The sequence below is a fragment of the Mobula hypostoma genome, chromosome 13 (genome assembly GCF_963921235.1).
Source record: "Mobula hypostoma chromosome 13, sMobHyp1.1, whole genome shotgun sequence".
NCBI lineage: Eukaryota > Metazoa > Chordata > Chondrichthyes > Myliobatiformes > Myliobatidae > Mobula > Mobula hypostoma.
In genome coordinates this window covers 74,718,228-74,745,709 of record NC_086109.1, presented here as the reverse complement: position 1 = coordinate 74,745,709, position 27,482 = coordinate 74,718,228, and the positions used below count along the sequence as shown (strand labels likewise).

At 43.6% G+C, this 27,482-nt stretch overlaps 1 protein-coding gene across 3 annotated transcripts in view; it reads left to right on the top strand.

The window, feature by feature from the left end:
* atp8b4 (ATPase phospholipid transporting 8B4) overlaps nt 1-27,482 on the top strand; it is a 314,904-nt gene that overhangs the window by 148,525 nt on the left and 138,897 nt on the right. For all 3 annotated transcript variants that reach the window (XM_063065952.1, XM_063065951.1, XM_063065953.1), the window contains exon 4: nt 20,221-20,279. In XM_063065952.1, the coding sequence (XP_062922022.1) occupies nt 20,221-20,279 (59 nt within the window). The remainder of the gene's footprint in view (nt 1-20,220; nt 20,280-27,482) is intronic.

Genomic DNA, 27,482 nt, shown 5'->3' with positions numbered 1-27,482 from the left:
TAAATAAACTAGTTAATAAGATATTTCAAATTCCACCATATTTTGATACAGGAGAAAATTAAAATCCACAATTATTACATATTGTTTGTGGAACTAAAATATTTACTAATCTGGTACTATGGTTTGAAACTTCATTAAAGATTTAGTCAAGCACCAAGGAACAAACCATAACACTTTCATTGTATTTTACAGTAAGATTAGTTTATAGATATTTAAAATTGAACTTGTAATGACTTGTTTCAGTGGAGAATGCTGCAAGCAGTACAGCCGTAGAACAGTAATCTCTGACAGCAACATTGGCATTTTGCTGTTAAGTATATTCAAAACTCAAAAGCTACTGTCAGAACTGTGATGTACTGACAGTGAGTAGTTTTGCCATCAAGACTACAGCAAAATTGAAACCACTATCTTTGTGCTTTCACCTTCACACTCTATAACCCAATGATGACGGCTTAGAAAATAATTTAAACATTTAAAAAAGAGGCACCTCTTTTAGCATGTGAACCACTTTTTAAAAAAATTCAGAACTTCAGACAAGTTGTGCTGAGATCTCAGTAGGATAGCTTGTGTGGGAAAACAGTTGCTGCTTAACATGAGTACATAGTTTATTATTGTCAGGAAACCTTATCAAAAATTATATTTATATTTTGCAGTGAATTTCATTTCCTGAGCCAAAAGGTTTCTCTCAAATTATTCTCATGGGAAGTTAAAATGGTCATGCCTTGTGGTTATGGTGTGCACCAGCTTAAAATGTATGTTCCTTTGAATTCATTTTCAAACTATCTGCTATGTTAGGTTATTTTCTTGAGATATAATATTCTAGGGAATGGAACATTTTTTAATTTTAGACAAGTGATGTTAGAAAAACAATTCCCAAGACAGCTGGATGTTTAAAGAAGAGTCAAACCTTCTCCTCTCTGTCATACTGTGTCCTGAGAAAATAGCTTTCACTGAAGATATGACATTTCTTACTACAAATGTCAGATCTGATCTGTTTTTACAGACATTTTCAAACCAATTGCATTTTTCTCTTTGCCCAATCCAGTTCTAAAATGCTATTACACAAATGATGTGAAAACAATATGGGAAAATAATCCATCCATTCCCAATCTTGATCTATATTTAAATAAAGTAGATAGTCTTTTTGGTGTTTAGAATTTCTCAGGGGAGCATCCACTCAGAATCAGAATCAGATTTAATATCTCCCACATATGTCGTGAAACGTGTTGACTCTCCTAATCCACATCTAATTTAAATTAATTAAATTTCGCCATTATTCTTAAGAGCTTAGTTTATCAGCTTTTCTGTTGCTAAGCTGAAAAATATTTTAATTTGCTGTACAAGACATAAGGCTTTTAAGATGGTGTATAAATGAATCTAATGCATGCACCTGAATGACAGTTTACAGAGAAAATAACTCTCCCTCATTGTTATGGTCTTGTAAAAGCCTTCTGGTGCAGCTTCAAACTGCTCAGATTTGCAAAGCCATCATCCTTTCTCTCTCTAATTATCTGTGGATGCCTGGGGAATTTAGCCAAATCTATATTGTGGTTGTACCAAGTTCGTTACGCGATTTTTCAGCTTCCAGTGGAGCAATGCATTTTCAAAAACTGTGTTCTTTTCCTGTCCCTCTGTCACCTTAAGGGCTTTTGCAGAAGCGACTTTGCGACCTGCCTTTGCAGAAGATTTTATCACTCGTCTTACTCCATCTGTTCCTGTTTCTGATAAAAGTGAGGAAAGGGGAACATGCTTTATTCTCTCAAATGTATGACCAACAAAGACAATTTAGGCATCAGGTAAATTTAATCTCTTATTCTGCCGAGTGTCAACTAATCTCAGGGTGGATAGTGACAGCCTCAGCATTTTAAATGGCAAATGTTTTCAGCTGTTATTCACAATTCAGCAATGTATTTCTGAACAGTCCAGATCAAGGATCTCAAGTGGCCATTTCCCTCTATAGATGCTCTCTGACCCACATTCTCTTGTAAAGTTCAAAGTAAAAGTTATTATCAGAGTACATACATGTCACCACAACTCTGAGATTCTGTCTCCTGCAGGCATAATATAGAAAAGTAACTGTAAACAGGATCAAGGAAAGACCAAGAGCAAATGCAAAATGTGGTAAACCATGTATATATGTTGTAACTCGGTTACCAGTCTGGACACACCCCTCTGCTGACTGCCCCTGTGGCTCCTCCCACAGAGTCCTGTATAAAGATGTTCGCCTTGCCCCTCCCCCTCAGTCCGGGGGCAGACACTCACTGTGGAGGTCGTATTGTACAGCGAATAAAAGCCTTTCAGTATTTTACCAAACCTCAGTCTTTTGGAGTAATTGAAGGTGCTTCAATTTTATTCGCTGTACGTTTTAAAACATGGAGCAGGCCCTGAGACCAGAAAAATTAGACCTCAATCCGCAAACACCTGAAGCTGGAAACGCTTTCGAACTCTGGCTGGCCTGCTTCGAAGTGTATCTAGAGGAGATTAAAGCGACCGACCCCATAGCGAAGCGCAGAGTTCTACTCTTCAGGGTCAGTCCACGGGTCTATTCGCTGATCAGAGACCAGCTGAACTACGACGGCGCAATTAACGCACTCAAAAGACAATACCTGCGGCCAATAAACAGCGTCTATGCTCGGCACCGTTTAGCAACACGGCAACAACGCCCTGGGGAATCGAGTGCTGAGTTCGTCCAGGCCCTACGGACGCTCGTGCGAGCCTGCAATTGCCAGGAGCTGACGGCGGCGCAGCATGCAGAACTCCTAGTGAGAGACGCCTTTGTCACGGGGACCAGGTCAGTGTACGTGCACCAGCGGCTGCTGGAAAAAGCCGATCTTACCCTAAGTTTGGCGATGGAGCTGGCTGATACGTTGGAGGCCGCTCTGCATAACTCCGAGGCTCTCCAGGCACGCAGTCCCCCGATGGCCTCGTGGGTGCCACAGACCCCGCAACCCGCCGGCGAATCGACCTCGGCTGCCGCCAGTCGTGAGTCCGTGAAGTGCTACTTCTGCGGACTGGAGAAGCACCCCCGGAAACGCTGCCCGACCCGACAAGCTACCTGCTCCAGCTGCGGAAAGAAGGGCCACTTCGCCAAGGTCTGTAAGTCAAAACCGCGAGCGGGATCGAGCAGCGCCGTGTGCGAGACGTGGGGGTCACCATCTTGCCTGCCGCCATCTTCCCTGCACGCCGCCACCACGTGCGAGACATGGGGGCGGTCATCCTGGTCTGCGCCACCTCCCACTGCCTATGACCAACGGGTGCTCACGGGGCACCCCAATGCACCAGACCACGACCGCGACCCCACCCTGGCTTCCGTAACCCTCGACCAAAGCGCTCCCCACCAGCTCGCAAGGTCAATGATGGACATCCTGGTGGAGGGGCACAGGACAAGCTGCCTGTTTGACACAGGCAGCACGGATAGTTTTATCCACCCGGCCACGGTGCAGCATTGTGGACTCATGATAGGGCCGGTAAGTCAGAGGGTCACCATGGCCTCCAGGTCGCATACAACAGACATCCGGGGGGGTTGTGTAGCGACGCTAGTGGTGCAGGGCACAGAATATCGGGACTTTACGTTACTGGTCTTGCCTCAACTGTGTGCCCCTGTGCTGTTGGGGTTGGACTTCCAGAGCCACCTGAAAAGCGTGACAATGAAGTATGATGGGCCCCTCCCGCCAATTACTGTCATAAATCCCCTGTTTTGTAGAGATATGTCATGTACCCCGCTACTGACCACACACACACACACACACACACACACACACACACCCCGACCCGCGCATCCCACCCAACATCATGCCAACTGCCACACTACTGACACCACTTGTGGCCTCTCCACCCTCAGGATCCCTCCCCCACCGCTGTTCGCCAACCTGACCCCCGACTGTAAACCCGTGGCAACTAAAAGCAGGAGGTACAGCGCGGGGGACAGAGCTTTCATTAAGTCGGAGGTGCAGCGGCTGCTCAGGGAGGGGATCATTGAGGCAAGCACAAGTCCTTGGAGGGCGCAGGTGGTGGTTGTTCGGAACGGGGAGAAGAATAGGATGGTCGTGGACTATAGCCAGACCATCAATAGGTTCACGCAGCTCGACGCGTACCCTCTACCCCGCATCGCGGATGTGGTCAATCAGATAGCACAGTACAAGGTGTACTCGACCATAGACCTAAAATCCGCTTACCATCAGCTCCCCATCTGCCGGGAGGACCACCCTTACACTGCCTTTGAGGCGGACGGCAGGCTTTATCAATTTCTGCGTGTCCCCTTTGGTGTCACGAATGGTGTATCTGTCTTCCAGAGAGCAATGGACCGGATGGTGGACCAGTGCCAGCTGAAGGCCACATTCCCATATCTGGATAACATCACCATCTGCGGTCACAACCAGCAGGATAACGGCAACAACCTCCAAAAATTTCTCCGAGCGGCCAAAGCTTTCAATCTCACCTATAACAAGGACAAGTGTGTATTTGGGACCACCCGACTTGCTATCCTTGGGTGTGTCGTGGAGAATGGAGTCATTGGCCCTGACCCCGACCGTATGCGCCCCTTGTTGGAACTCCCTCTTCCCAATACCCTCAGAGCCCTCAAAAGGTGCCTGGGCTTCTTTTCATATTACGCCCAATGGGTCTCTAACTATGCAGACAAGGCCCGCCCCCTGGTCAAGTCCACCACATTCCCCCTCTCTGCCGAGGCCCACGCGGCCTTCAACTGCATAAAAGTGGACATTGCCAAAGCAGCAATGCATGCGGTGGATGAGGCCATTCCCTTCCAAGTAGAGAGTGACGCCTCCGACTTTGCGCTGGCTGCTACCCTCAACCAGGCAGGAAGACCAGTGGCGTTCTTCTCCCGTACCCTTCAAGGCCCTGAAATTCAGCACTCTGCGGTAGAGAAAGAGGCCCAGGCCATAGTGGAAGCTGTAAGGCACTGGAGGCACTATCTTGCCGGCAAAAGGTTCACCCTGCTAACTGACCAGCGCTCAGTCGCATTCATGTTTAATAATCAGCAGCGGGGCAAAATAAAAAATGATAAAATTCTGAGGTGGAGAATCGAACTCACTACCTACAACTATGACATCATGTACAGGCCTGGGAAGCTCAACGAGCCCTCCGATGCCCTATCTCGGGGAACATGCGCCAGCGCGCAGATCGACCAGCTATACGTCCTACATGTAGACCTTTGCCACCCGGGAGTCACCCGGCTTTTCCACTTTGTGAAAGCCCGGAACCTGCCTTACTCCCTTGAGGAGATCAGGATGATGACCAGGGACTGCCAAGTCTGCGCAGAGTGCAAACTGCACTTCTACCGACCCGAAAAGGCACCACTCATCAAGGCCACCCGCCCCTTTGAGCGACTGAGTGTTGACTTTAAGGGCCCCCTTCCCTCCACCGACCGCAATGTGTACTTTCTTAACGTAATTGACGAGTACTCGCGGTTCCCCTTCGCCATCCCCTGCCCCGACACCACTACCACGTCAGTTATAAAAGCCCTGCGCAAGCTCTTCACTCTGTTCGGATACCCATGCTATATCCACAGTGACAGAGGGTCCTCGTTTATGAGTGACGAGCTGCGCCAATATCTACTGTCTAGGGGAATTGCAACCAGTAGGACCACGAGCTATAATCCCCGGGGGAATGGACAGGTAGAGAAGGAGAATGGCACAGTGTGGAAAGCCACACTCTTAGCCCTCAGGTCAAAGGGACTGCTGGTCTCCCGCTGGCAGGAGGTCCTTCCCGAGGCACTCCACTCCATCCGCTCCCTGTAATGCACAGCCACCAATGCCACCCCTCATGAGCGGCTCTTTTCTTTTCCTAGAAAATCGACCACTGGAACCACCCTACCAACTTGGCTGACGTCCCCGGGGCCAGTGCTGCGCTGGAAACATGCGAGGAGCAATAAATACTCCCTGATGGTCGAGAGGGTTCACTTACTTCATGCGAACCCCCAGTATGCCTACGTGGTTTTACCTGATGGGCGGGAGGACACGGTCTCCATCCGCGACCTGGCGCCCACAGGAGCTCCGGGCCCCTACCCTGAACACTCTGTGGTGACTATTGACCCTGTACCCACCAATGTATGTACCTACGAGACACCGTGCACCCCAAACCCTATACAGACACCACACGACACTCCCATACTGGGCGCGACGCACACGCACGAGGGATTACCGACGCCTAACGTGCCGGCACCTGAAGTCAGGCCAGAGCCAGCACAACCGCCATCGCCGGTGCAATCACCGCCGGTGCTACGTAGATCACAGCGACGGACTCGACCGCCTGATAGACTTAACCTATAGACTTAACCTGATAGACTTAAATATACTTCTTGTAAATCTTGTCAGTCACTTTACCCCGCGGGACTCTTTTTAAAAAAAGGAGGGGTGAATGTGGTAAACCATGTATATATGTTGTAACTGGGTTAACTGTCTGGACACACCCCTCTGCTGACTGCCCCTGTGGCTCCTCCCACCTCGTCCTGTATAAAGGTGTTCGCCTTGCCCCTCCCCCTCAGTCCCGGGGCAGACACTCACTGTGGAGGTCGTATTGTACAGCGAATAAAAGCCTTTCAGTATTTTACCAAACCTCAGTCTTTTGGAGTAATTGAAGGTGCTTCACAAATATAAATAAATAGCAATAAATACCAAGAGCATTAAAATATCAAGATGAAAGAGTTCTTAAAATTGGATCATTTCATGTGGGAACACTAGAAATAGAATGAGTGCAGTTATCCTCCTTTGTTTAAGAGCCTGGTGGTTGAGGAGTAGTAACTGTTCTTGAAATTGGTGGTGCAAGAAATGGAGAAATCTTTCCATTTCTGAACATATACACTCAGATACAAACGTTTGCGCACATATTCACACTAACATTTTTAGCTTTCCCTCTGAGATTTGCCCTCTGTGAGCTGGAAATTTGCACTGGAAATTTAGTCCCTTTCTATAGAACTCTGGAGTTCAGAGAGTTTGATTTATAATTCTCAGTGCTCCGTTCCAACAGAAAAGTTTACTATGATATTTCAGCAGCAGAAGACACCAAATGGTTGTGTGCTGAATGAGTAGAAGATTGGACTTTTCTATATTTGACCGCACAGTCACACTCAACAGTCAAGAGGAAAACTGGTTTAACAGAAACGAGTAAAACCTTAACCACATGCTCTTTTTTTTACCAGCCATAGTTTGCTGGTGATCCAGGTGTACAGAACTCGGCCAGTCGGTTAGCTTTGTTGAATATTGTTTTGTTTATCCTTCCATCACAGGCTTGAATTAAGAGTTAATAACCTCGAAGAAAATGTACTTCTAAGGGACAAATGTCGAAATTTTCACTTGGTGGCATTTATTGTGTGTATCCATTGTGTAAATTGTATGAAATGTAATTGCGGGTTAATTGTGTAACAGCAGTTCTTTTGGGGCAATTATATTTCAGGAGATGAGCCCACCCTTCTCTCCTCCTCTACCCCAATCACTGCTTATCAGTTCCAGCCCCATCCTCTCCCTATATAGTGGGACCATCAGCCTCAATCCCACTCCAATCACTATCTCATCCTTGTCACATATTCAAGATTGTCCTTATTTCATGCAATGTCTTTATGCTTTGTTGCTTTACAGTATTAAGAAGGAAAACCACTTCTAGACAGGTGCTGTAAGTGGATATGAACACATGACTTTGAGAAGGTCTGGCGCAAGGTGACACGTAGGAGTTGATGCCAGTGTTATAGATGCTCACTGCAGAGGGTGGAGGTGCAGCCTGGAGTAGGAAATGAAATGAAAGGACATTGGGAGGTTAGAAAGTTTACCAGCCTCGTGATTTTCATTCCATGGACCACAGTGTTGACAGATTATCCTCTCAGACCAGAACAACGTAGAACAAACCCACCCACTCAAATGAAAGAGCTGAAAAGCGTCAAAGAGTGGAGGAACAGAGTGGCCACAGATTTTTAGGGGCGGCAGGAGAGCCTGAGAAGTTGGTTTTAAAAAGGGTATGTGTTTCTTTATTAGCCATGACAGGGAGATAAAGGCAGCGGGGTTTTGGGGGAGAATTTTACAGTTCTTGTTAGGCCAGAGGCTGTGTCCATTTCTTGACATCTTATAACTAACTGCTCTGAAGCAACCCTAGAGACTTATGAAGAGGTTGCCAAGGGTGCAATTTCTTTTGGCTTGAGGGAAGATTGAATAGATAGCTGGAATTGTACTGTTTGCAGCAAAGGTGAAGTGTAGACATAGTTGAGGTGCATCATATTGTGAGGTCAGGACCTATTAGCATAGCAAAGGGCTTTAAAAAACAGACTTAAAGCATTTGGTCAAAGAATTAGAAAGGTGATTAGGGGAAAATTTCTTACTCAGATGTTGTTAGATGTCAGGACCTCATTGGTGATGGAAAGAGACCTCAGTTACACACACAGGGCTGCCTTCAGTGGAGAAGATTTAGGACGGAGATGAGAAGAAACAGTTTTTCCCAGAGAGCGGTGCATCTGTGGAATTCTCTGCCCAGGGAAGCAGTTGAAGCTTCTTCACTAAATATACTTAAGAAACAGTTAGGTAGGTTTTTACATAGTAAGGGAATTAAGGGTTATGGGGAAAAGGCAGGTAGGTGGAGCTGAGTTTACGGACAGATCAGCCATGATCTTATTGAATGGCGGGGCAGGCTTGATGGGCCGGTTGGCCTAGTCCTGCTCATATTTCTTGTGTTCTTATGTTCAGGCAAATGGAAGTTTATCATTAATCAGTAGTTCCAGTGTGATATAAAATTCTGTGGAATCTGAAGGCCTCCTGCCAAAGTACAGATGGGGTGAGGAAGCTCCCAGTGATGGTGTGGGAGAAAGATTGTTGACAGACCATCCTTTCCAGTAGTGAAATGAAGTGTGCTTGTAAGTCTCTGTTGGTTTTGGTGATCTGACCAAGGTCTGACTGGAAAATATTGAAAGTACCAACAATTACCTCCATAACCTCCAGTCATGGCTAAGAAGATCTCACCTGTTCATGTGATTATTATGCTAAGCTGCATTCACTGTGTTAGGTACACCTGTACATCTGCTCATTAATGCAAATATCTAATCAGCCAATCACCTCACAACAACTCCACGCATAAAAGCACGTAGATGTGATCATGAGGTTCAGTTGTTGTTCAGGCCAAATATCAGAAAAAATGTGAACTAAGTGACTTTGACTGTGGAGTACTTGTTGGTGCCAGATGGGGTGGTTTGAGTATCTCAGAAAGTGCCGATGATCTCCTGGGAATTTATGTGCTAGAGTTTCTAGAGTAAACAGAGAATAGCATGAGAAAGAAAACAAATCGATTGAGCAGCAGTTCTGTGAGTGAAAATGCCTTGTTAGTGAGTGAGGTCAGAGGAGAACAGCTAAACTGCTTCAAGCTGACCGGAAGGTGACAGTAACTCAAATGATCACGTATCTAGTAAAGTGGTCACAGAGTGTACTTCCTGTTTAAGAATTCTGTACATGTTGAATCACATGCAAGAGCAAGGCAATAAAGAAGTGGCCATGATAGCACTATTTACTGCTCAGTCATGTACGTGTTTAATCACTAACATAAATACCGATGGTTTTCAAAATCTGTGCTGCAACAGTTTACGCACCGGAAGTATATTTAACATGGCATGGTCATAATGTAATGTTAGATAACTACACAACAATACCCAAGAGCGTAGGTGGCAAGATGAAAATGGATGCTTTTATTTTATAACATAAAGCAATGAGGAAAGCAATATAGGTAGAATCTTGTAGCATGCTGAATTTGCTTTTTCGGCGATTAAGCAGCCTCCATCCAAGGCCTCCTGGGCTTGTAAACATTGAACTGTTTTTCTTTTGTAGATAAGACTATTTATCCTGTGGCCATACAGCTGCAGGTTGCTGTGTAGAACAAGAGGAACTGAATGCAGATGTGATCCAGGGCGAAGTAACAGTCCTCTGTGCTAAAGCTTATTTTGAAACAAATAGGGTTAGCTGTCTCTTTAAATCATTTCTTCTGCGAAAGGGGCCTCTCCTTTCCTTGGGTGGTCACTGGCCTTGAGCCAGGAGGAGGCTTCGAGGAACTTGAGTTTTTCCTGGAAGTGTTGGCAAAGAATCCAAGGGGAACTGATGAGATTTTTCATTTGAGGACTTGAACTATTATGGTTTGGAATGTACAGAGTGAAAGGGTGACTGGGGTAGGTTTAGTAATAACTATCATAAGGGAATTGGAGAGGTTTGCAGGGTTGTAGGGAAAATGCAAAGATGAACCAATAGCTTGATGGAATTAGATGGCAAGAATTTCATGCTTCCACAATGAGTACAATAATAATGATCTTGTTACATTCTGAAAATGTAATTAGTCACTTCCTAGCATGAGGTGAGCCTGCATCACGAGCAATATCATCCTGTGTGCAGAAGTCAGTTTGTGTTATCCCGGGAGCACCACTGGTAGATTGCAATAGTCGGAAGTGCTAGCTGGTATATTCCTTCCCCTCCCATGAAACCGGAAGCACCTCTGCTCTCACTGCAGTCGATCGTCTGATGACCCCAGGCTCATACTTACGATGCCCCAGTGCCCTGACTCACATCAAGCTTATAGTCCAAGTCTCTGGCTCCCCCCCGCCCCCCCATCAGTAGCCTCACCATAACCCCAACGCCAACAGAAAGAACGTAATGTCGGTTCAGTGGTGGGCCCGCAACTAAAGTAAGCATCAGTACGCCACCCAACATCCATCTGGCATGAGTGTAACAGTGAAGTACCATTTCTTGCACTTTGACAGAATAGGGACATGCCCTGAATGGACTTCCCTGCTGGCAGATTCTTTAATACCAAGAGTCTATTGCCAGTAAACTCAAACTGCAACAGAGGGTCCATGGTGCTGTTGGCATATCAAGCACTTTAAATCTATAATTGGAACAAGGACGATAGTAATAATAGTGTCAATTGCATTTAGATTAAGAAATGCACCAACATCTTCTGCCCTGACTTATTTTAACTGATGGGAATTAAATGAGCTGAACTGTGAAGCTGCTTTGAACAGTTGGATTGTCATTTTGGGTCATTCTCCTGGAAGGCTTATTTCATCATATAGCCAAGAACATTATGTGCTCTGCAGTCAGAATAATTGCCTCTTGGGACAATCTGTACAAGATTGACTGCCACGTTAGCCACTATGTTTCTCTCTGGCTAAATTGACTAAATACTGTAATAATTTATCTGATTTTCTTGGAGCAGTGTGCTGAAAGCTTGTGCTTGTGGTGAAGACCCCCATATGTTTGATCTGTGTTACTGTGTCTATGGCTGGGTCACGCCTCTGAAAAGTCAACACAACTTAATTATCCTCTGCATGCTGATTTAAGCCGCAAGCTGGCATTGTTGGAAGGATTTTATCCTGGAAAGGTGTAGGCCTTTCATGTAGAAGAAAACACCTACATCTTTTGCTTTATGTATGTCTGCAAAAAATCATGTCATCCTTGAGCAATTTGAATTCAAAGACCCCTGTAAGGTAGCGCAAACAGCTGGGAACTTTTCAAACAGTTCAGATTGTATTTCCAAGCAAAATTCAGAAGCAATATTTAAACAACACACATCAAAGTTGCTGGTGAACGCAGCAGGCCAAGCAGCATCTATAGGAAGAGGCGCAGTCGACGTTTCAGGCCGAGACCCTTCGTCAGGACTAACTGAAGGAAGTCCTGACGAAGGGTCTCGGCCTGAAACGTCGACTGCGCCTCTTCCTATAGATGCTGCTTGGCCTGCTGCGTTCACCAGCAACTTTGATGTGTGTTGCTTGAATTTCCAGCATCTGCAGAATTCCTGTTGTTTGAGCAATATTTAAACTATTTTTTTGCAGGTCATCATTTTCTCTTGAGGAAATGGGACTTCATACTGGTTAATTTTTCAGAGTCAGGGAGATTAAGTTTTACTCAGTCTTTTAGAGAAACAGTTATGAGACATAATCTGAGCAAGGATTAAGCTGTTAATTATTGTCGTTCAAAGGCCAGTTAGCCTATATTCACAATTCATGAAAAATTTTGGTGCCGATTTCATCAATCATCTTGAAGGCAGAAAGTCAAATTTCAGGGTAAGTGCCCCAACTCATCAAAATGGGAATATGTCAATCATTTTAAAATCATATCCTTATGGTGGCATCTGTGATGCTGGTAAAGGATTGAAGAAGATTATGTGACCATACTCAGTAAATGAGGTGAGAGAGAAACCAAGTTAAGTTTTCAAGTTGTTGACCTTCAATCAGACCTTCCAGTAGCTCACCTGAATAAGCATCTAAATGATATGAAAGCAGAAAATGCCACTGTTTAACAAAGGCAAAAAGCTTAAGATATTTCTATCTTTCAAGCATATTCACAGAGATAATTCTCTGAAGTTGAAATGTACAAAACTTTTTTTCCAGATTTTTAGAATATTTATTTTATTTAGGATACAGCATGGAATATGCCCTTGTAGCCCTTTGAGCTGCACCGCCTAACTTCACCAAACAACCCCAATTTAACCCTAACTTATTCACTGGACAATTTACAATGACTAATTATGTCTTTAGACTGTGGGAGGAAACCAAAGGACCCAGAGAAGACCCACGTATTCCATGGGAGGGCATACAGAGACGCCTTACAGAGGATGCTGGGGTTGAACTCCAAACCCCGATGCCCCGATCTGTAATAGTGTCGTGCTAACTGCTGCACTACCGTGGTGCCCAGTAATTTTTGTGGTCATTATTACCACATCTATTAAAGCTTTGGTGATAATGCTGTAAAGGTAGAAGATCAAAGTGTCCAATTGTTCATAGAACAGAACAGACAGTACAGCACAAGAACCTGCCCTTTGGCTTATGATGTCTTTGCTGAGCATAAAGCCAAATTAAACTCGTCCTTTCTACCCGTGCATGTTCCACATCCCCCTATCCCCTGCATATGCATGTGCCCATCTGCAACTCTCTAGAATACAGTAGAGATGCTGCCTGGCCTGCTGCGTTCACCAGCAACTTTTATGTGTGTTGCTTGAAGATCATGTACTAGTTTTGAAATTTGGTAAAAGTTGGCAGAATATAGTGAGGAAGAAAATTATGAAGCAAATTAAGTTGAATTCAATAACCACTGAGTCTGTGATTAGGAGCAAGTCACTGGGCCATGATTGTTACTGAAAACGAAAGAGAAATTTATACAAACCGAGTATCACTTAAACTCATGTGATTACCAGCAGCCGTAGAAAGAGGTTGTAGGACCAATAGTGAGAGATTTCCGGTTTACTTTGATCCAGTTATTAGTTAGTGCATTAGGTTATGATTCTGTCTTGATACAGTTATCCACACAAAATAAATGGTCAGAGCTTCTAAGTAATGATTATGTCATCACATTCCCAGAATAATGCTAAATTACATAATGCATTCTTTTCATGACAGAAATGCCTTTTAATGATAATTATATATGTCTAACTGTCTCAAACTGTTGAACTAGAATTTTCTTAGCGCACATTAAGTGGCCTTTAACAGCTTTCAATTGTACATGCTTTTGAAAGGACGTGGGCTCTTACCAGTTTGCAGCCTGAATTCATGAAGAGATAACACATTTAACAGCAGGACAAAAAAAAAACAAGAGCATCATGATTTTCAGAAATCACAGCTCTTTCATTGCCAACGGAATGAGTTCTAGATAATCATAGGATTGACAAAGACCACTGTGTGGTCTGGCATTTTCAAATTCAATCCTAAAATATGATTGTTTTTCTCTTGTAAATAGGGAAAAATATTCAATTTACATGATTAAAACTGAGAAGAGATATCCAGTATTAAATGTATGGAGAGTATACATTTTTTTGTTCTTATTTATTTCAGAAATGAAACAAAATAATGTAATTACAGTTAAAATTGGGAAGAGTTGCATGTTAATCATCTTTCAGGTTTGTGTAAATATCTAGGTTTTCCTCTTTTTCAAAAGAATGCCACTTAATATGTTAATGAAAATCTTAGCATTTGCTATTTGAAGTCATAGAATCACAACCCTAGAAAGGTATGGCACAGAAATGGGCTTTTTTTGGCCCACTTTTCCCATGCCAACTATGATACCTATCTAAGCTAAAAGCATTTGCCCACGTTCCTGTAGACATTACATTTAGACACGTATCTGTCCAAACACTTTAAATATTGTGATCGTACCTGCCTCCACATCCATCATCAAGGACACTCAATGTCCAGGACATTTCCTGTTCTCGTGACTGCCATTGGGGTGGAAGTACAGGGGCTGGAGACACAAACTCAGCAGTTCTGAAGCAGCTTCTTCCCTTTCACCATTAAATTTTTGAAAAGCCTATGGATATTACCTTTTCCTCTTTTTTATTTATTATTTAAAATATTTTTTATTTAGAATATTTCTATATTTTTGTAGCTGATAGTCATTTTATGTCTTGCACTGTAATGCTACCAGAAAACAACAAATTTCACGACATATGTCAGTGATAATAATTCTGATTCTGATTCTGATCTCCTCTAAGTCTCTCCACTCTTAACTTAAACTTGTCTTCTCTGGTTCTAGACTCACTAGTCTCGAGGAGAAAACCTCTATCTAGGTCCTCATAATTTTATAAAACTTCATGGGTCACCCCTCAGCCTCTGTCATTTAAATGACAATAAACATAGTTTATCCATTCTCTTCTTATAATTAAACCATCTATTCCAGACAATATCCCAGCGAAATCTCTTCGGCACTCTCTCTTTTGCTACTGTATCCTTCCTGTATTGCCTTCAGTACTCCAAGTGCAGTCTAACTAATGCTTTGTACAGCTGCAACTCTTGTACTCAATGCCTTGAGTCATGAAGGCAACATACCCAAAGCCTTTTAACAACCTTCTCCACCTGTGTTGCCCAAATACATCAGTGTTTCCAATGTCCCTTCCATTTTGAGGAGCCCTAGCAGGATTTGACCTTCCATGGTACCTCACTCTTGTCCAGAATTGTCATTAAACAATTTTGCTAAATGTACAGGGAAAGCTTTGCCGATGAAACTTCCTTATTAAATTGTGTGGTTCCAAGGTCCGGTGCTCTTCTTTGACCACATTTTCAATATAACCTACTCCTTTTCTGCTTTGTATTAATAAGGAGGTAAATCCTTGCCATTCAAAGCTTACATTAAGCATTGAACATAGATACTTTATTGCTGTAATTTGCTCTGGACTAAGCTAGTAAGTGCAGGATTTCTTAGCAACTTTCAAATAGTTGCTATAACTTCGATATAACTGTTGAATGTATAGGCTACTACTATATATTGGAATTCACATTGATAATTGATAACTTCTGTTTTATACTTTGATACGAAATACGAGGGAAAAATAGGAATTTGTTTTGAACTTGGGAGCTGAGTGACAATGTTTGATCCAATATGTTGTCCTATCTGCTAATCAGAAAAGACTTCAATGAACTGAGATGCATTTATTATAAACCTTCCCAGCTTGGAGAGATAGATACATTGGGACAAGAGGTTGTACTGCTGACTCACAGCTCTCGTGACCCAGGTTCATTTCTGACCTTTGGTGCTGTCTATACCGAGTTTGAACGTTCTCATTGTGACTGCATTGGTTTCCTCAGATGCTTCTAATGCTTCCCACATCCCAAGGATGCAATTTTGGGTAGTTAATTTGCCACACTAAGTTGCCCCTGGCATGAGTGAGTGATTGAAATACAATTGTTTAGAGGGAATTGTGCAGAGGAATGCTGTTGTGTATTTAATATTTCAGTAATATTTGAGTAATATTATAGATATATTGTTTGATTAAGTATCCTTTGTTGGTTACATAATTCATTATGGGTTATATGTACAAAGTATGTGAATGGCATACGTTATGATGCCACCGCATCATATGCGCTCACCTCGCTTAAAGTAAAAAGAAAACGAAACTAAGGTACACATCTCTTGTTTGATATTTTGGAGTTACAAAACATAAATGTGATTGCTCCAAGAGCTAGCATGTACCAAATGGGTAATAAATGGACACCTATGCCAAGCAGTGACAGGAGAACTATGTAAGGCAAAAGGGAAAATTGGGAGTATATTATAACAAAAAAATACTCATAAAACATGACTTGAGTTTGTAGCATGAAAAGACTTATGGCAAGTAATAGTAATGTGAAAAGTTCATGCCTTCTGGCTGTAATCACAGAGCACTGGTCCTGATGGCATATTACAACCAGAAAAATAGTAAAATCCCTGAGGGAGCTGTAAACACAAGCTGTATTCTGCTACTAAGGTTTGTTATTTCAGGTCACATTGTATCCGAGCTGTTAAGCACCTAAAAAAAAAAGTCATCTCTTATTATGAAGACAACAGGCAATCTTGTGAAATCCAGGCAAGAGATCAAACTCAGCCTCGTCTGACTAATTAGGAAGACCACAATTAGGTTAATTATTTGAGGTTAAAGCATGAGTAGGAAATATATGAGGGGAATAATAGCACGTCTCCTGTGCTTGAACTGGGGGGATAATAGAGTGCAAAATGGCAATGTAACTGCGGTATTGATGATTCCGTTTGTAATGAAGACGCGAGTACAATAGGAAAGCCATTGGAACAAAATCTGCAGATGCTGAAAATCTACAACGAAGCTGAATGCTGGAAGCACTAAGCATTTTGGACAGCATCTATGGATAGAAAAAATACTAAGAGTTTCAGATCAGAATCCGGTTTAATGTTACTGGAATATGTTGTGAAATTTGTCATTTTGTGGGAGCAGTATATTGTAATACATAACTTAAAAAACACTATAAATTGCAATAAGTATGTGTGTGTGTATGAAGACTGTGTTGTAATCATCCTGTTAGTTTGAAACTATCTTCCATCCTTGGACTCACTTTACACTGCATGCTGTCGGAACAGTGCTGCCAGGATAATCAAGGACACGACCCACCCAGCCAACACACTTTTCGTCCCTCTTCCCTCCGGGAGAAGGCTCAGGAGCTTGAAGACTCGTACGGCCAGATTTAGGAACAGTTTCTTTCCAACTGTGATAAGACTGCTGAACGGATCCTGGCCCGCATCTGGGCCATACCCTCCGAATATCTGGACCTGCCTCTCGGTTTTTTTTTGCACTACCTTACTTTCCCTTTTCTACTTTCTATTTATGATTTATAATTTAAATTTTTACTATTTGCTATCGATTTGTACTTCAGGGAGCGCGAAGCACAGAATCAAATATCGCTGTGATGATTGTACGTTCTAGTATCAATTGTTTGGCGACAATAAAGTATAAAGTATAATTATCTTGTGAATATGCAGCAAAGAATATAACAACGGGAACTTGCTGAAGTGCCTCACCACCCTGGTATTCAGTACCTGACTTGAATGGCAGCAGAGTACTACATGTGTATGCTGGTCATGTCGGAGGCAAAAGAAATCATACCTACAAACAGCCCACAATCTTTGCCAGCTGTCATGTTTTTGAATACTTCTGGATATCTCTGACTCACAGAAACAATAAAAAAATGAAAAAAAACCTTTTGTTAATTTCTTTTAACATAAAACACTTCAAAATTAAGTACACTTTTATACAGTTGTAAGTATGAAACTGCACAAGTAGTTATTTTAAATAATACCCATCTTACCTTTGTTCTTGTGATTGTGAATTCTGCATTCAAACGAATAAGCTCATGGGTTAGTTGTGATATCACAAACAGGAGAAAGTCTGCGGATGCTGGAAATCCAAGCAACACACAGAAAATGCTGGAGGAACTTGACAGGTCAAGCAGCAGCTATGGAAAAGAGTAGTACAATCAACGTTACTGGCCAAGGCCCTTCAGCAGGACTAGAGAAAAAAAAGATGATTACTTTTAAAAGGTGGGGGAGGGGAGGGAGACACACAAGGTGATAGTTGAAACCAGAAGGGGGAGGGGTGAAGAAAAGAGCTGGGCAGTTGATTGGTGAAAGAGATACAGGGCTGGAGAAGGAGGAATCTAGTAGGGGAGGACAGAAGGCCATGGAAGAAGGAAAAGGGGGGAGGACTATCAGAGGGAGGTGATGGGCAGGCAAGAAGATAAGGTGAGAGAGCAAAAAGAGGATTGGGAATAGTGAAGGGAGGGAGGGCATTACCAGAAGTTTGAGAAGTCGACATTCATGCCGTCGGGTTGGAGGTTACCCAGACAGAGTATGTGTTGTTCCTCCTATCTGAGCGTGGCCTCATTACGACTGTAGAGAAAGCCATGGATTGACATATCAGAATGGGAAGTGGAATTAAAATGGGTGGCCATCGGGAGTTCCCGTTTCTTCTGGCAGATGGAGCGTAGATGTTCGGTGAAGTGGTCTCCCAATCTACGTCATGTCTCACCGATATACAGGACGCCACACTGGGAGCACCGGATACAGTATATGACCCCTACAGACTCCCAGGGGAAGTGTTGCCTCACCCGGAAGGACTGTTTGGGGCCTTGAATGGTAGTGAGGGAGGAGGTATAGGGGTAGGTGTAGCATTTGTTCCGCTTGCAAGGATAGGTGCCGGGAGGAAGATTAGTGGGGAGGGACAAGTGAGTTGTGTAGGGAGTGATCCCTGCAGAAAGTTGAAAATTGGGGGTGGAGGGTGAGGGAAAGATGTGATTAGTGGTGGGATCCCACTGGAGATGGCAGAAGTTCTGGACGTGAATTATGTGCTGGACGTGGAGGCTGGTGGGGCAGTATCTCCCTCCGGGAACTTAACCTTGCAAGTGGACCTTGGCTATTTGCCCCCTCCCCACTGATCTCCCTCTTGGCACTTGTCCTTGCAAGTGGAACAAGTGCTCCTACACATCCTCCCTCACTACCATTCAGCGCCCCAAACAGTCCTTCCAGGTGAGGCGACACTTCACCTGTGAGTCTGTTGGGGTCATATACTGTGCTCCTAGTATGGTTTCCTGTATATTACTGAGGCCTGATGTAGATTAGGAGACTGCTTCGCTGAGCACCTACGCTCTGCCAGAAGGAGTGGAATTTCCCAGTAGCCACATCTTAAGGAAAAAAGGTCGAATTCACTTAACCTGTTCTCATAAGGCATGCTCCCCAATCCAGGCAATATCCTTGTAAATCTCCTCTGCACCCTTTCTATAGTTTCCACATCTTTCCTATAGTGAGGCGACCAGAACTGAACACAGTACTCCAAGTGGGGTCTGACTAGGGTCCTGTATAGCTGTAACATTTACCTTTTGGTTCTTGAACTCTATCTCATGGTTGATGAAGGCCAACACACCATATGCCTTCTTAACCACACAGTCAACCTGCGCAGCAGCTTTGAGTGTCCTATGGACTCAGACCCCAAGATCCCTCTGATCCTCCACACTGCCAAAAGTGTTACCATTAATACTATATTCTGCCATCATATTTGACCTACCAAACTGAACCACCTCACACTTATCTGGGTTGAATTACATCTGCCACTTCTCAGCTCAGTTTTGCATCCTATCAGTGTCCCGCTGTAACCTCTGACAGCTGTCCATACTCTCCACAACACCCCCAAGATTAGCCCGAGAGCCAAAGGTGCTGCCTAGCCTGCTGAGTTCCTCCAGCATTTGGTGTGTGTTGCTTGGGTTAGTTGTGCAGTCAGATAGATGTGCTAGATTAAATGTGGAGGAATTTAATAAGCTCTTGCTGCACCATTAGACCTTGTGTGGAGTTCAGTAGTGGAACTCACAGGTCAGCAGGCATGTTCTGGACTTCTGTACTTGGGCAAGGGTCCTGAACTCATTGGCACTAGCCAACGATCCACCCAAGAAACAGCTATATTTCCCAACAGGTTGTGCCCCCTAAAAAGCCGTCGCTGTCTGAAATGAGAACAACTCAAGGACAGGTCAAGTGGTGTTGCTGCCTCACAGCTTTTAGAAACTCCGGTTCAAATCCTGACCTGGTACTATCTGTGCCGAGTCCATCAGTGATCCACATGGGTTTTGCCCAGGTACTCTGGTTCCCCCTACATGCCTAACGTGTTGGTAGGTATGCTAATTGACCACTTTGAATTGCACTTTGTGAAGCTGAGTGACAGGGAAAATCAGCTGAGGAGGGAGCACAGCTGATGAGTGTCTGAGAAGAAAGTTAAAATTAATGTAGATGAGTTCTTGATTGTCAACTCAAACACAATTGGCCGCCATGCTGTCTGACTCTCAGTATGACTCAACTGTATTGGGAATATAGCTCAGGAAATAATGAGGCTTCTAATGGAAGTCTTTGACTTCCTTTTAATTGTATGTCTGATTAAGCCAATTCTCTGCACCAAGTTTCTACATTTTAGATTTAATTCTGTTTTCTTTTGCAGAGGAGGAGAGGCGAGTGATTGCCAACAACCGTGAATATAATGAAAAATTTCTGTATGCTGTAAGTGATAAATTAATCTTTATCAATAGTCCATATGTCATTGCATTGTAATGAATGAGGTATTATAGATGTCTGCTGAACTACAAACTAGCCTTATTTGGACACTGGTATTATATTGGATATGTTTTATTATTAGCAAGTGGGTGCATTTATTTGTAAGTTTATCTGTTATTCCACAGAATAAAATAGTTTACAGCTGTTTATATAGGAATTAAACAAACCATGATAAATATTATTACTTAAAACTATTTCCAATCATATTTTATATGTTCATTAAATTAAACACCAGTAATTTATCTTGCCCTAGGTTTTGAGCTCAAAGTGAATGGCTGGATAAGTGTTAATTCTAACACCCTCCCTGGTATCAATCTTTCACCATTGTTGCATTTGAATCCATAATATCTAATACATCATCTCACTCAATTAGCAGTTATGATTTCAGCTTGACCTCAAATAATCATCAGATATTCACCTTGTCTGAAGAGTCAAACAAGTCAACAAAAATATGGCTCCAATAACATCCCAAAGAATTCCACAAGAGTGCTTTCAAGTAAAATCTGCCATCTGATTGGGGCAGTTGACAAAAAGCTTAGTGTAACTCTCCAAGGCAGAGTACAAAGTAAATGGCAGGATACTTGGTAGTGTGGAGGAGCAGGGGGATCTCGGGGTACATGTCCACAGATCCCAGAATGTTGCCTCACAGGTGGATAGGGTAGTTAAGAAAGCTTATGGGGTGTTAGCTTTCATAAGTCGTGGGATAGAGTTTAAGAGTCGCGATGTAATGATGCAGCTCTATAAAACTCTGGTTAGGCCACACTTGGAGTATTGTGTCCAGTTCTGGTCACCTCACTATAGGAAGGATGTGGAAGCATTGGAAAGGGTACAGAGGAGATATACCAGGATGCTGCCTGGTTTAGAAAGTATGCATTATGATCAGAGATTAAGGGAGCTAGGGCTTTACTCTTTGGAGAGAAGGAGGATGAGAGGAGACATGATAGAGGTGTACAAGATAATAAGAGGAATAGATAGAGTGGATAGCCAGCGCCTCTTCCCCAGGGCACCACTGCTCAATACAAGAGGACATGGCTTTAAGGTAAGGGGTGGGAAGTTCAAGGGGGATATTAGAGGAAGGTTTTTTACTCAGAGAGTGGTTGGTGCGTGGAATGCACTGCCTGAGTCAGTGGTGGAGGCAGATTCACTAGTGAAGTTTAAGAGACTACTAGACAGGTATATGGAGGAATCTAAGGTGGGGGCTTATATGGGAAGCAGGGTTTGAGGGTCGGCACAACATTGTGGGCCGAAGGGCCTGTACTGTGCTGTACTATTCTATGTAAAAGATAGGCTTTGTTACGTTCATTAATGAGCACACACAAAAAAAAAGAAAAACAAATTATGTACTGCTTGACCATAAGACTGCACTGAAATTATAGCCACTGAAATTGAGTGGTTCGGTTAATTTTAATCATAGCACATAACTTATGCTCTTCACATAAACATAAAAAAGAATTGCCAACTTTATAGATGTGTGTCTCTTTGTTTTAATGGTCTCGCCCTCATCCTCTCTCTCTCTCACCCTGGATATTGCAGAGCACACAGAAACAAGGCAGCATTCAGGCTATTCATCTGAACTTTATTGATAGCACAGCTTGTATAGGCTATCAACTCTTCCAATATGGGAGTGACAAACTAAGGCTACGTCTACACTAGACTGGATAATTCCATAACCGAAGCCTTTTCAGTTCGTTTTGATCCTCTGTCCATACTGAAACGGCATTTTCCTCCCCCAAAAACGGAGATTTTCAGAAACGCTCTCCAGAATGAATAAATCTGAAAAAGCGTAATATCCGGCATAGTGTGTATGGGGTAACCGGCTATTTTTAAAACCGCTGTCATGACGTGCCGGAACAAATGGTGGCAGCAGTGTGGCGTTTCATTGTTAACTTGAACGCAACCTCCAACACCACAACAATAGATGTGTAACATTGTATGGAAATACAAGATAACACTGATGCAGACATGTTTTATACATTTAACAATTTATTAATGTATTGCTTGTGCAAACATTCAATAGATGCAGTTGTCACTTTTGCCCAGTACCTCATTTTATTGTACATGTTAAATACAGCAAAATAATACACAAAGACATGGCAAAAGTAAAGGCAAACAAATGAGGTTACAGCAAATTTCATTTTTGCCCAGTTACAAGCCTTATTGCATTTAGTTGTAGCTGTCGTCCCTTTCATCGGTGAAGAGACTATAGGTGCAGGAAATGTTTCTGGACAAACGCACACCAAGTATACCATTTCCTCTGTGCTTGTTTTCTGTGTGTCCTGCACATGCCCAGTAGGAGAAGGTTCGCCCAAATATCCATTTTAATGTGGACAGAGGTATTTTTAAAAACGCATAGTGTGGACGCCTGTCGTTTTTACGCGAAACCGGCATTTTCAAAATTATCCAGTCTAGTGTGGACGTAGCCTGAGTGGCCTAGGATTAACCCATTAACTATCACAACGTGCTTGAAGCACTTTAAAGGGAGGAATTGATACATACATGTTTAAAGTGGGAGCAGTGGAGAGGAGCAGGTTTATCAGAGCATTTTAGCATTTGAGAAGATTACAATTGCAGGAATTTAAAAGAGAAATGGATATTTCAAAATCAGGGTGCGGCTTGACTGGAAGCCTGTAATGATCAATGTCCATGGGGAAGGAGAGTGGGATGAGGTGCAGATTAGTTCATGGCTATCAGCGAATGAATGGCTTAGAGAGTAAAAAAAGGATGAGGAGGTAGGCAGCAATAGTCAGTTCTGGAGGAAACAAAGGCATGGATAGCTGTTGCAAGGACTGAGACAGATTGCACTTCTGCACAGCAATCGTTCTGACAGTACAGATGTCATCTTAAGCTCACCTCAAATGGTGACATTGAGTTACAAATAAGTGCCGTAGAGAAGGGTCGATTTGATAGTCAGGAAATTATGTTAAGAGTGCTAATTGAAGTGAATCTCTTTGGATTTGCTAACTTTGAGCTGATGGAACTTTCTGTGCAGTCAGTATTTAATATTAGTCAAGGAGTCTGATTGTGTGATGATTGTAGAAAATCCAAGAGTGGTAGAATGAAGCTGCCATCAACATGTTTCATAACTGCTGTGTATAGTTTCACAGCATAGACATGAATAGTCATGTCAGATAGGAAGTTGGGAGACACCACTGGTAACACAACAGGAAGAAACCATTGCTAGCCATAACACCATGTTGGATGCTGTGGAGCCATCCAGTAAAATGGGATCCTGGGGCTTTGGAGGAGGATGGTGTGATTCATTTGCTCAAAGGATGCAGATAGGTCAAGTAGCATAGAATATCAGTCAAATATGCAGTCAACGGTCACTTTAATAAGAGACATGCAGTACTGTAGGAAATTCAGTGGAGCGGTTCAGACTAGGAGTTTCACAAGAGGTGGTTGCAAATTTGAAAGGGGTAAGACAGGCATGGTAGCGTAGTGGTCAGCACAACGATTTACAGTACAGGCGACCCAGGTTCAGTTCCCGCCACTGCCTGTAAGGAGTTCATACGTTCTCCCTATGACTGTGAGGGTTCCCTCTTGGTGCTCCAGTTTTCTCCTGCAGTCCAAGGATGTACCAGTTGGTAGGTTAGTTGGTCATTGTAAATTGTCCCGTGATTAGACCAGGGTTAGATCAGGGGTTGCTGGGCAGCGCAGTTCGAAGGGCTGGAAGGGCCTATTCTGCGGTTTATCTCAATAATAATAATAATATAAAGCATAGACAGACTCTTTGGAAACAACTGAGGTTGGAGGTGAGATGATAATTTTGCAGAGTGGAAGGGAATGGTGATAAGGGAGAAATAGGGAACGAGTGAGTACCTTGAGGAGACAAAGCTTTTAATCACCTCAACTAAACTGGAGCCAGAGAGGGAAATCATTTAGCTGGAGGCCATTTACATCAGCATATTCTACTTCTGATCTGGGAGGAATTGGGGTCTAACACCAAAACTTCTTGATGGCAAAGTGAGGCACATGAATACTTCACTGCTGAGAGACCTATGCTAAATCTGAAGCCTGAGTGAACAAAGCAGTGCTGCCAAGATCTTTTTTCTCACTTTGCTGGAAGTGAAACCGACAGTTTGGTCTTCTATAGGATGTTTAAGTTAACAGGCAGAAGGTAGAAGTGAATGTGTGGAGTGAACTGTTTCACGGAATAAAGTCAGTAGTACATGGACTACGTCTGAATTTTTTTCAGTCCAACCAAATTCAACGAACCCTAACTTGTAGCCAGCTGAAAGGATTTATTGTGCTATTCATGTATGCTTAGAAACTCATTCCACTGTTAACTGTGTCACAAAATAACATTCCTCTCCCCCCCCCGTGACTTAAATTGAATTTAAAAAATAAAGTAAATTAGATTCCACTACATTATAGCACAATTGACCTTATTTTTTTTTAGGCATGTGCCTCGAATGTTGAGTTAAGTTTTTTTGGAAAATTGGAAAATCACACAGTGGGATTTCCAGCTACAATTGCTAATCCCCAGATGGGTTGCTGCCTCTGAAGTTGAGAGAAACATTTCATATTGGAGTGGGCAGAAGAGATTCTGAGGAAGTGAAGCAGCCTGAACAGATAGATCACATTAAAAGAGTAATGGAGTTCTTGCTAAGGCAGTTTGAAGCATTCATGTGTTAAATTAATAGGTCTGTGGCTATAAACTCAGGATTACTGCTGGTATGGTATGCTAATCTAGACAGGAGTAAAGAAATTAGATAAAATACTGTGAGGCGTATAAATGATGGTGAAAAGTATAATAGTGTAAAGGAATGAAGATCAACTCTATGATGAAATGCACTTCATTAACATGGAGAGCATACTGCCGTAGAGGGGAAGTGAAGCAGAAAGAGAAAAAAATCATTCTGTACACACAGGGCTGACCTTTTGCAACCAGTCTGGCTCTGTTTGCACTCACCTCTGCACAACTGTACCTAGTTTGGAGCCAGAACCTGAGGATTTCCAGCTGCAGGTACTCTTGCATGCATTAGCCAGGTGGAGAGAGAACTTAACAGTAAGAGCAGAAAATCAGGAAGAGAAAAAAAGGAAAAAATACTAAAAGAAGAACGAAAACAAAGAGAAGAGAAAAATGATGCTGCAATTTAGACCAGAAAAGTGTGAAGTCCAATACTTTGGAAGGTCAAACTTAAAGATAGAGTGCAAGGTTAATGGCAGGATTCTTCGTTGTGTGGAGGAACAGAGGGATCTTGTGGTGCACCATGGTTGTCACAGACTTTATTAAAACAGTTGTAGACGAGTGTGTTCCGACAAAATCATTCAGCATCTTCCCCAACCCAAAGCCCTGAGATTGGCAATCTGCCAAAGGCCAGATCAGAGACATTCAAGTCTGGTGACCAAGAAAGTTACAAAAGGTCCAGGTACAATCTCCAGAAAGCCATCTCACGAGTGAAGTGGCAATTATTGACTAGAATCAACGAAGCGACATCAGTGACAAGTCTTCGCTTCCAGATGAGCTTAATGTTTTCTACGCTTGCTTTGACCATCAAAACTTGGAGGAACCATCATGAACTCCCACAGCTCCTGATGATCCTGTGATTTCCGTTTCTGAGGCTGATGTGCGAGCAGCCTTCAGGAAGGTGAACCCGTGAAAAGCATCAGACCCAGATGGGGCAGCTGGCCAAATACTAAAGACCTGTAACACACATCAAGGTTGCTGGTGAACGCAGCAGGCCAAGCAGCATCTGTAGGAAGAGGTGCAGTCGACGTTTCAGGCCGAGACCCTTCGTCAGGACTAACTGAAGGAAGAGTGAGTAAGGGATTTGAAAGTTGGAGGGGGAGGGGGAGATCCAAAATGATAGGAGAAGACAGGAGGGGGAGGGATAGAGCCAAGAGCTGGACAGGTGATAGGCAAAAGGGGATACGAGAGGATCATGGTACAGGAGGTCCGGGAAGAAAGACAAGGGGGGGGGACCCAGAGGATGGGCAAGAGGTATATTCAGAGGGACAGAGGGAGAAAAAGGAGAGTGAGAGAAAGAATGTGTGCATAAAAATAAGTAACAGATGGGGTACGAGGGGGAGGTGGGGCCTAGCGGAAGTTAGAGAAGTCGATGTTCATGCCATCAGGTTGGAGGCTACCCAGACGGAATATAAGGTGTTGTTCCTCCAACCTGAGTGTGGCTTCATCTTTACAATAGAGGAGGCCGTGGATAGACATGTCAGAATGGGAATGGGATGTGGAATTAAAATGTGTGGCCACTGGGAGATCCTGCTTTCTCTGGCGGACAGAGCGTAGATGTTCAGCAAAGCGGTCTCCCAGTCTGCATCGGGTCTTGCCAATATATAAAAGGCCACATCGGGAGCACCGGACGCAGTATATCACCCCAGTCGACTCACAGGTGAAGTGTTGCCTCACCTGGAAGGACTGTTTGGGGCCCTGAATGGTGGTAAGGGAGGAAGTGTAAGGGCATGTGTAGCACTTGTTCCGCTTACACGGATAAGTGCCAGGAGGGAGATCAGTGGCGAGGGATGGGGGGGAATGAATGGACAAGGGAGTTGTGTAGGGAGCGATCCCTGCGGAATGCAGGGGGGAGGGAGGGAAAGATGTGCTTAGTGGTGGGATCCCGTTGGAGGTGGCGGAAGTTACGGAGAATAATATGTTGGACCCGGAGGCTGGTGGGGTGGTAGGTGAGGACCAGGGGAACCCTATTCCTAGTGGGGTGGCGGGAGGATGGAGTGAGAGCAGATGTACGTGAAATGGGGGAGATGCGTTTAAGAGCCGAGTTGATAGTGGAGGAAGGGAAGCCCCTTTCTTTAAAAAAGGAAGATATCTCCCTCGTCCTAGAATGAAAAGCCTCATCCTGAGAGCAGATGCGGCGGAGACGGAGGAATTGCGAGAAGGGGATGGCGTTTTTGCAAGAGACAGGGTGAGAAGAGGAATAGTCCAGATAGCTGTGAGAGTCAGCAGGCTTATAGTAGACATCAGTGGATAAGCTGTCTCCAGAGACAGAGACAGAAAGGTCTAGAAAGGGGAGGGAGGTGTCGGAAATGGACCAGGTAAACTTGAGGGCAGGGTGAAAGTTGGAGGCAAAGTTAATAAAGTCAACGAGTTCTGCATGTGTGCAGGAAGCAGCGCCAATGCAGTCGTCGATGTAGCGAAGGAAAAGTGGGGGACAGATACCAGAATAGGCACAGAAC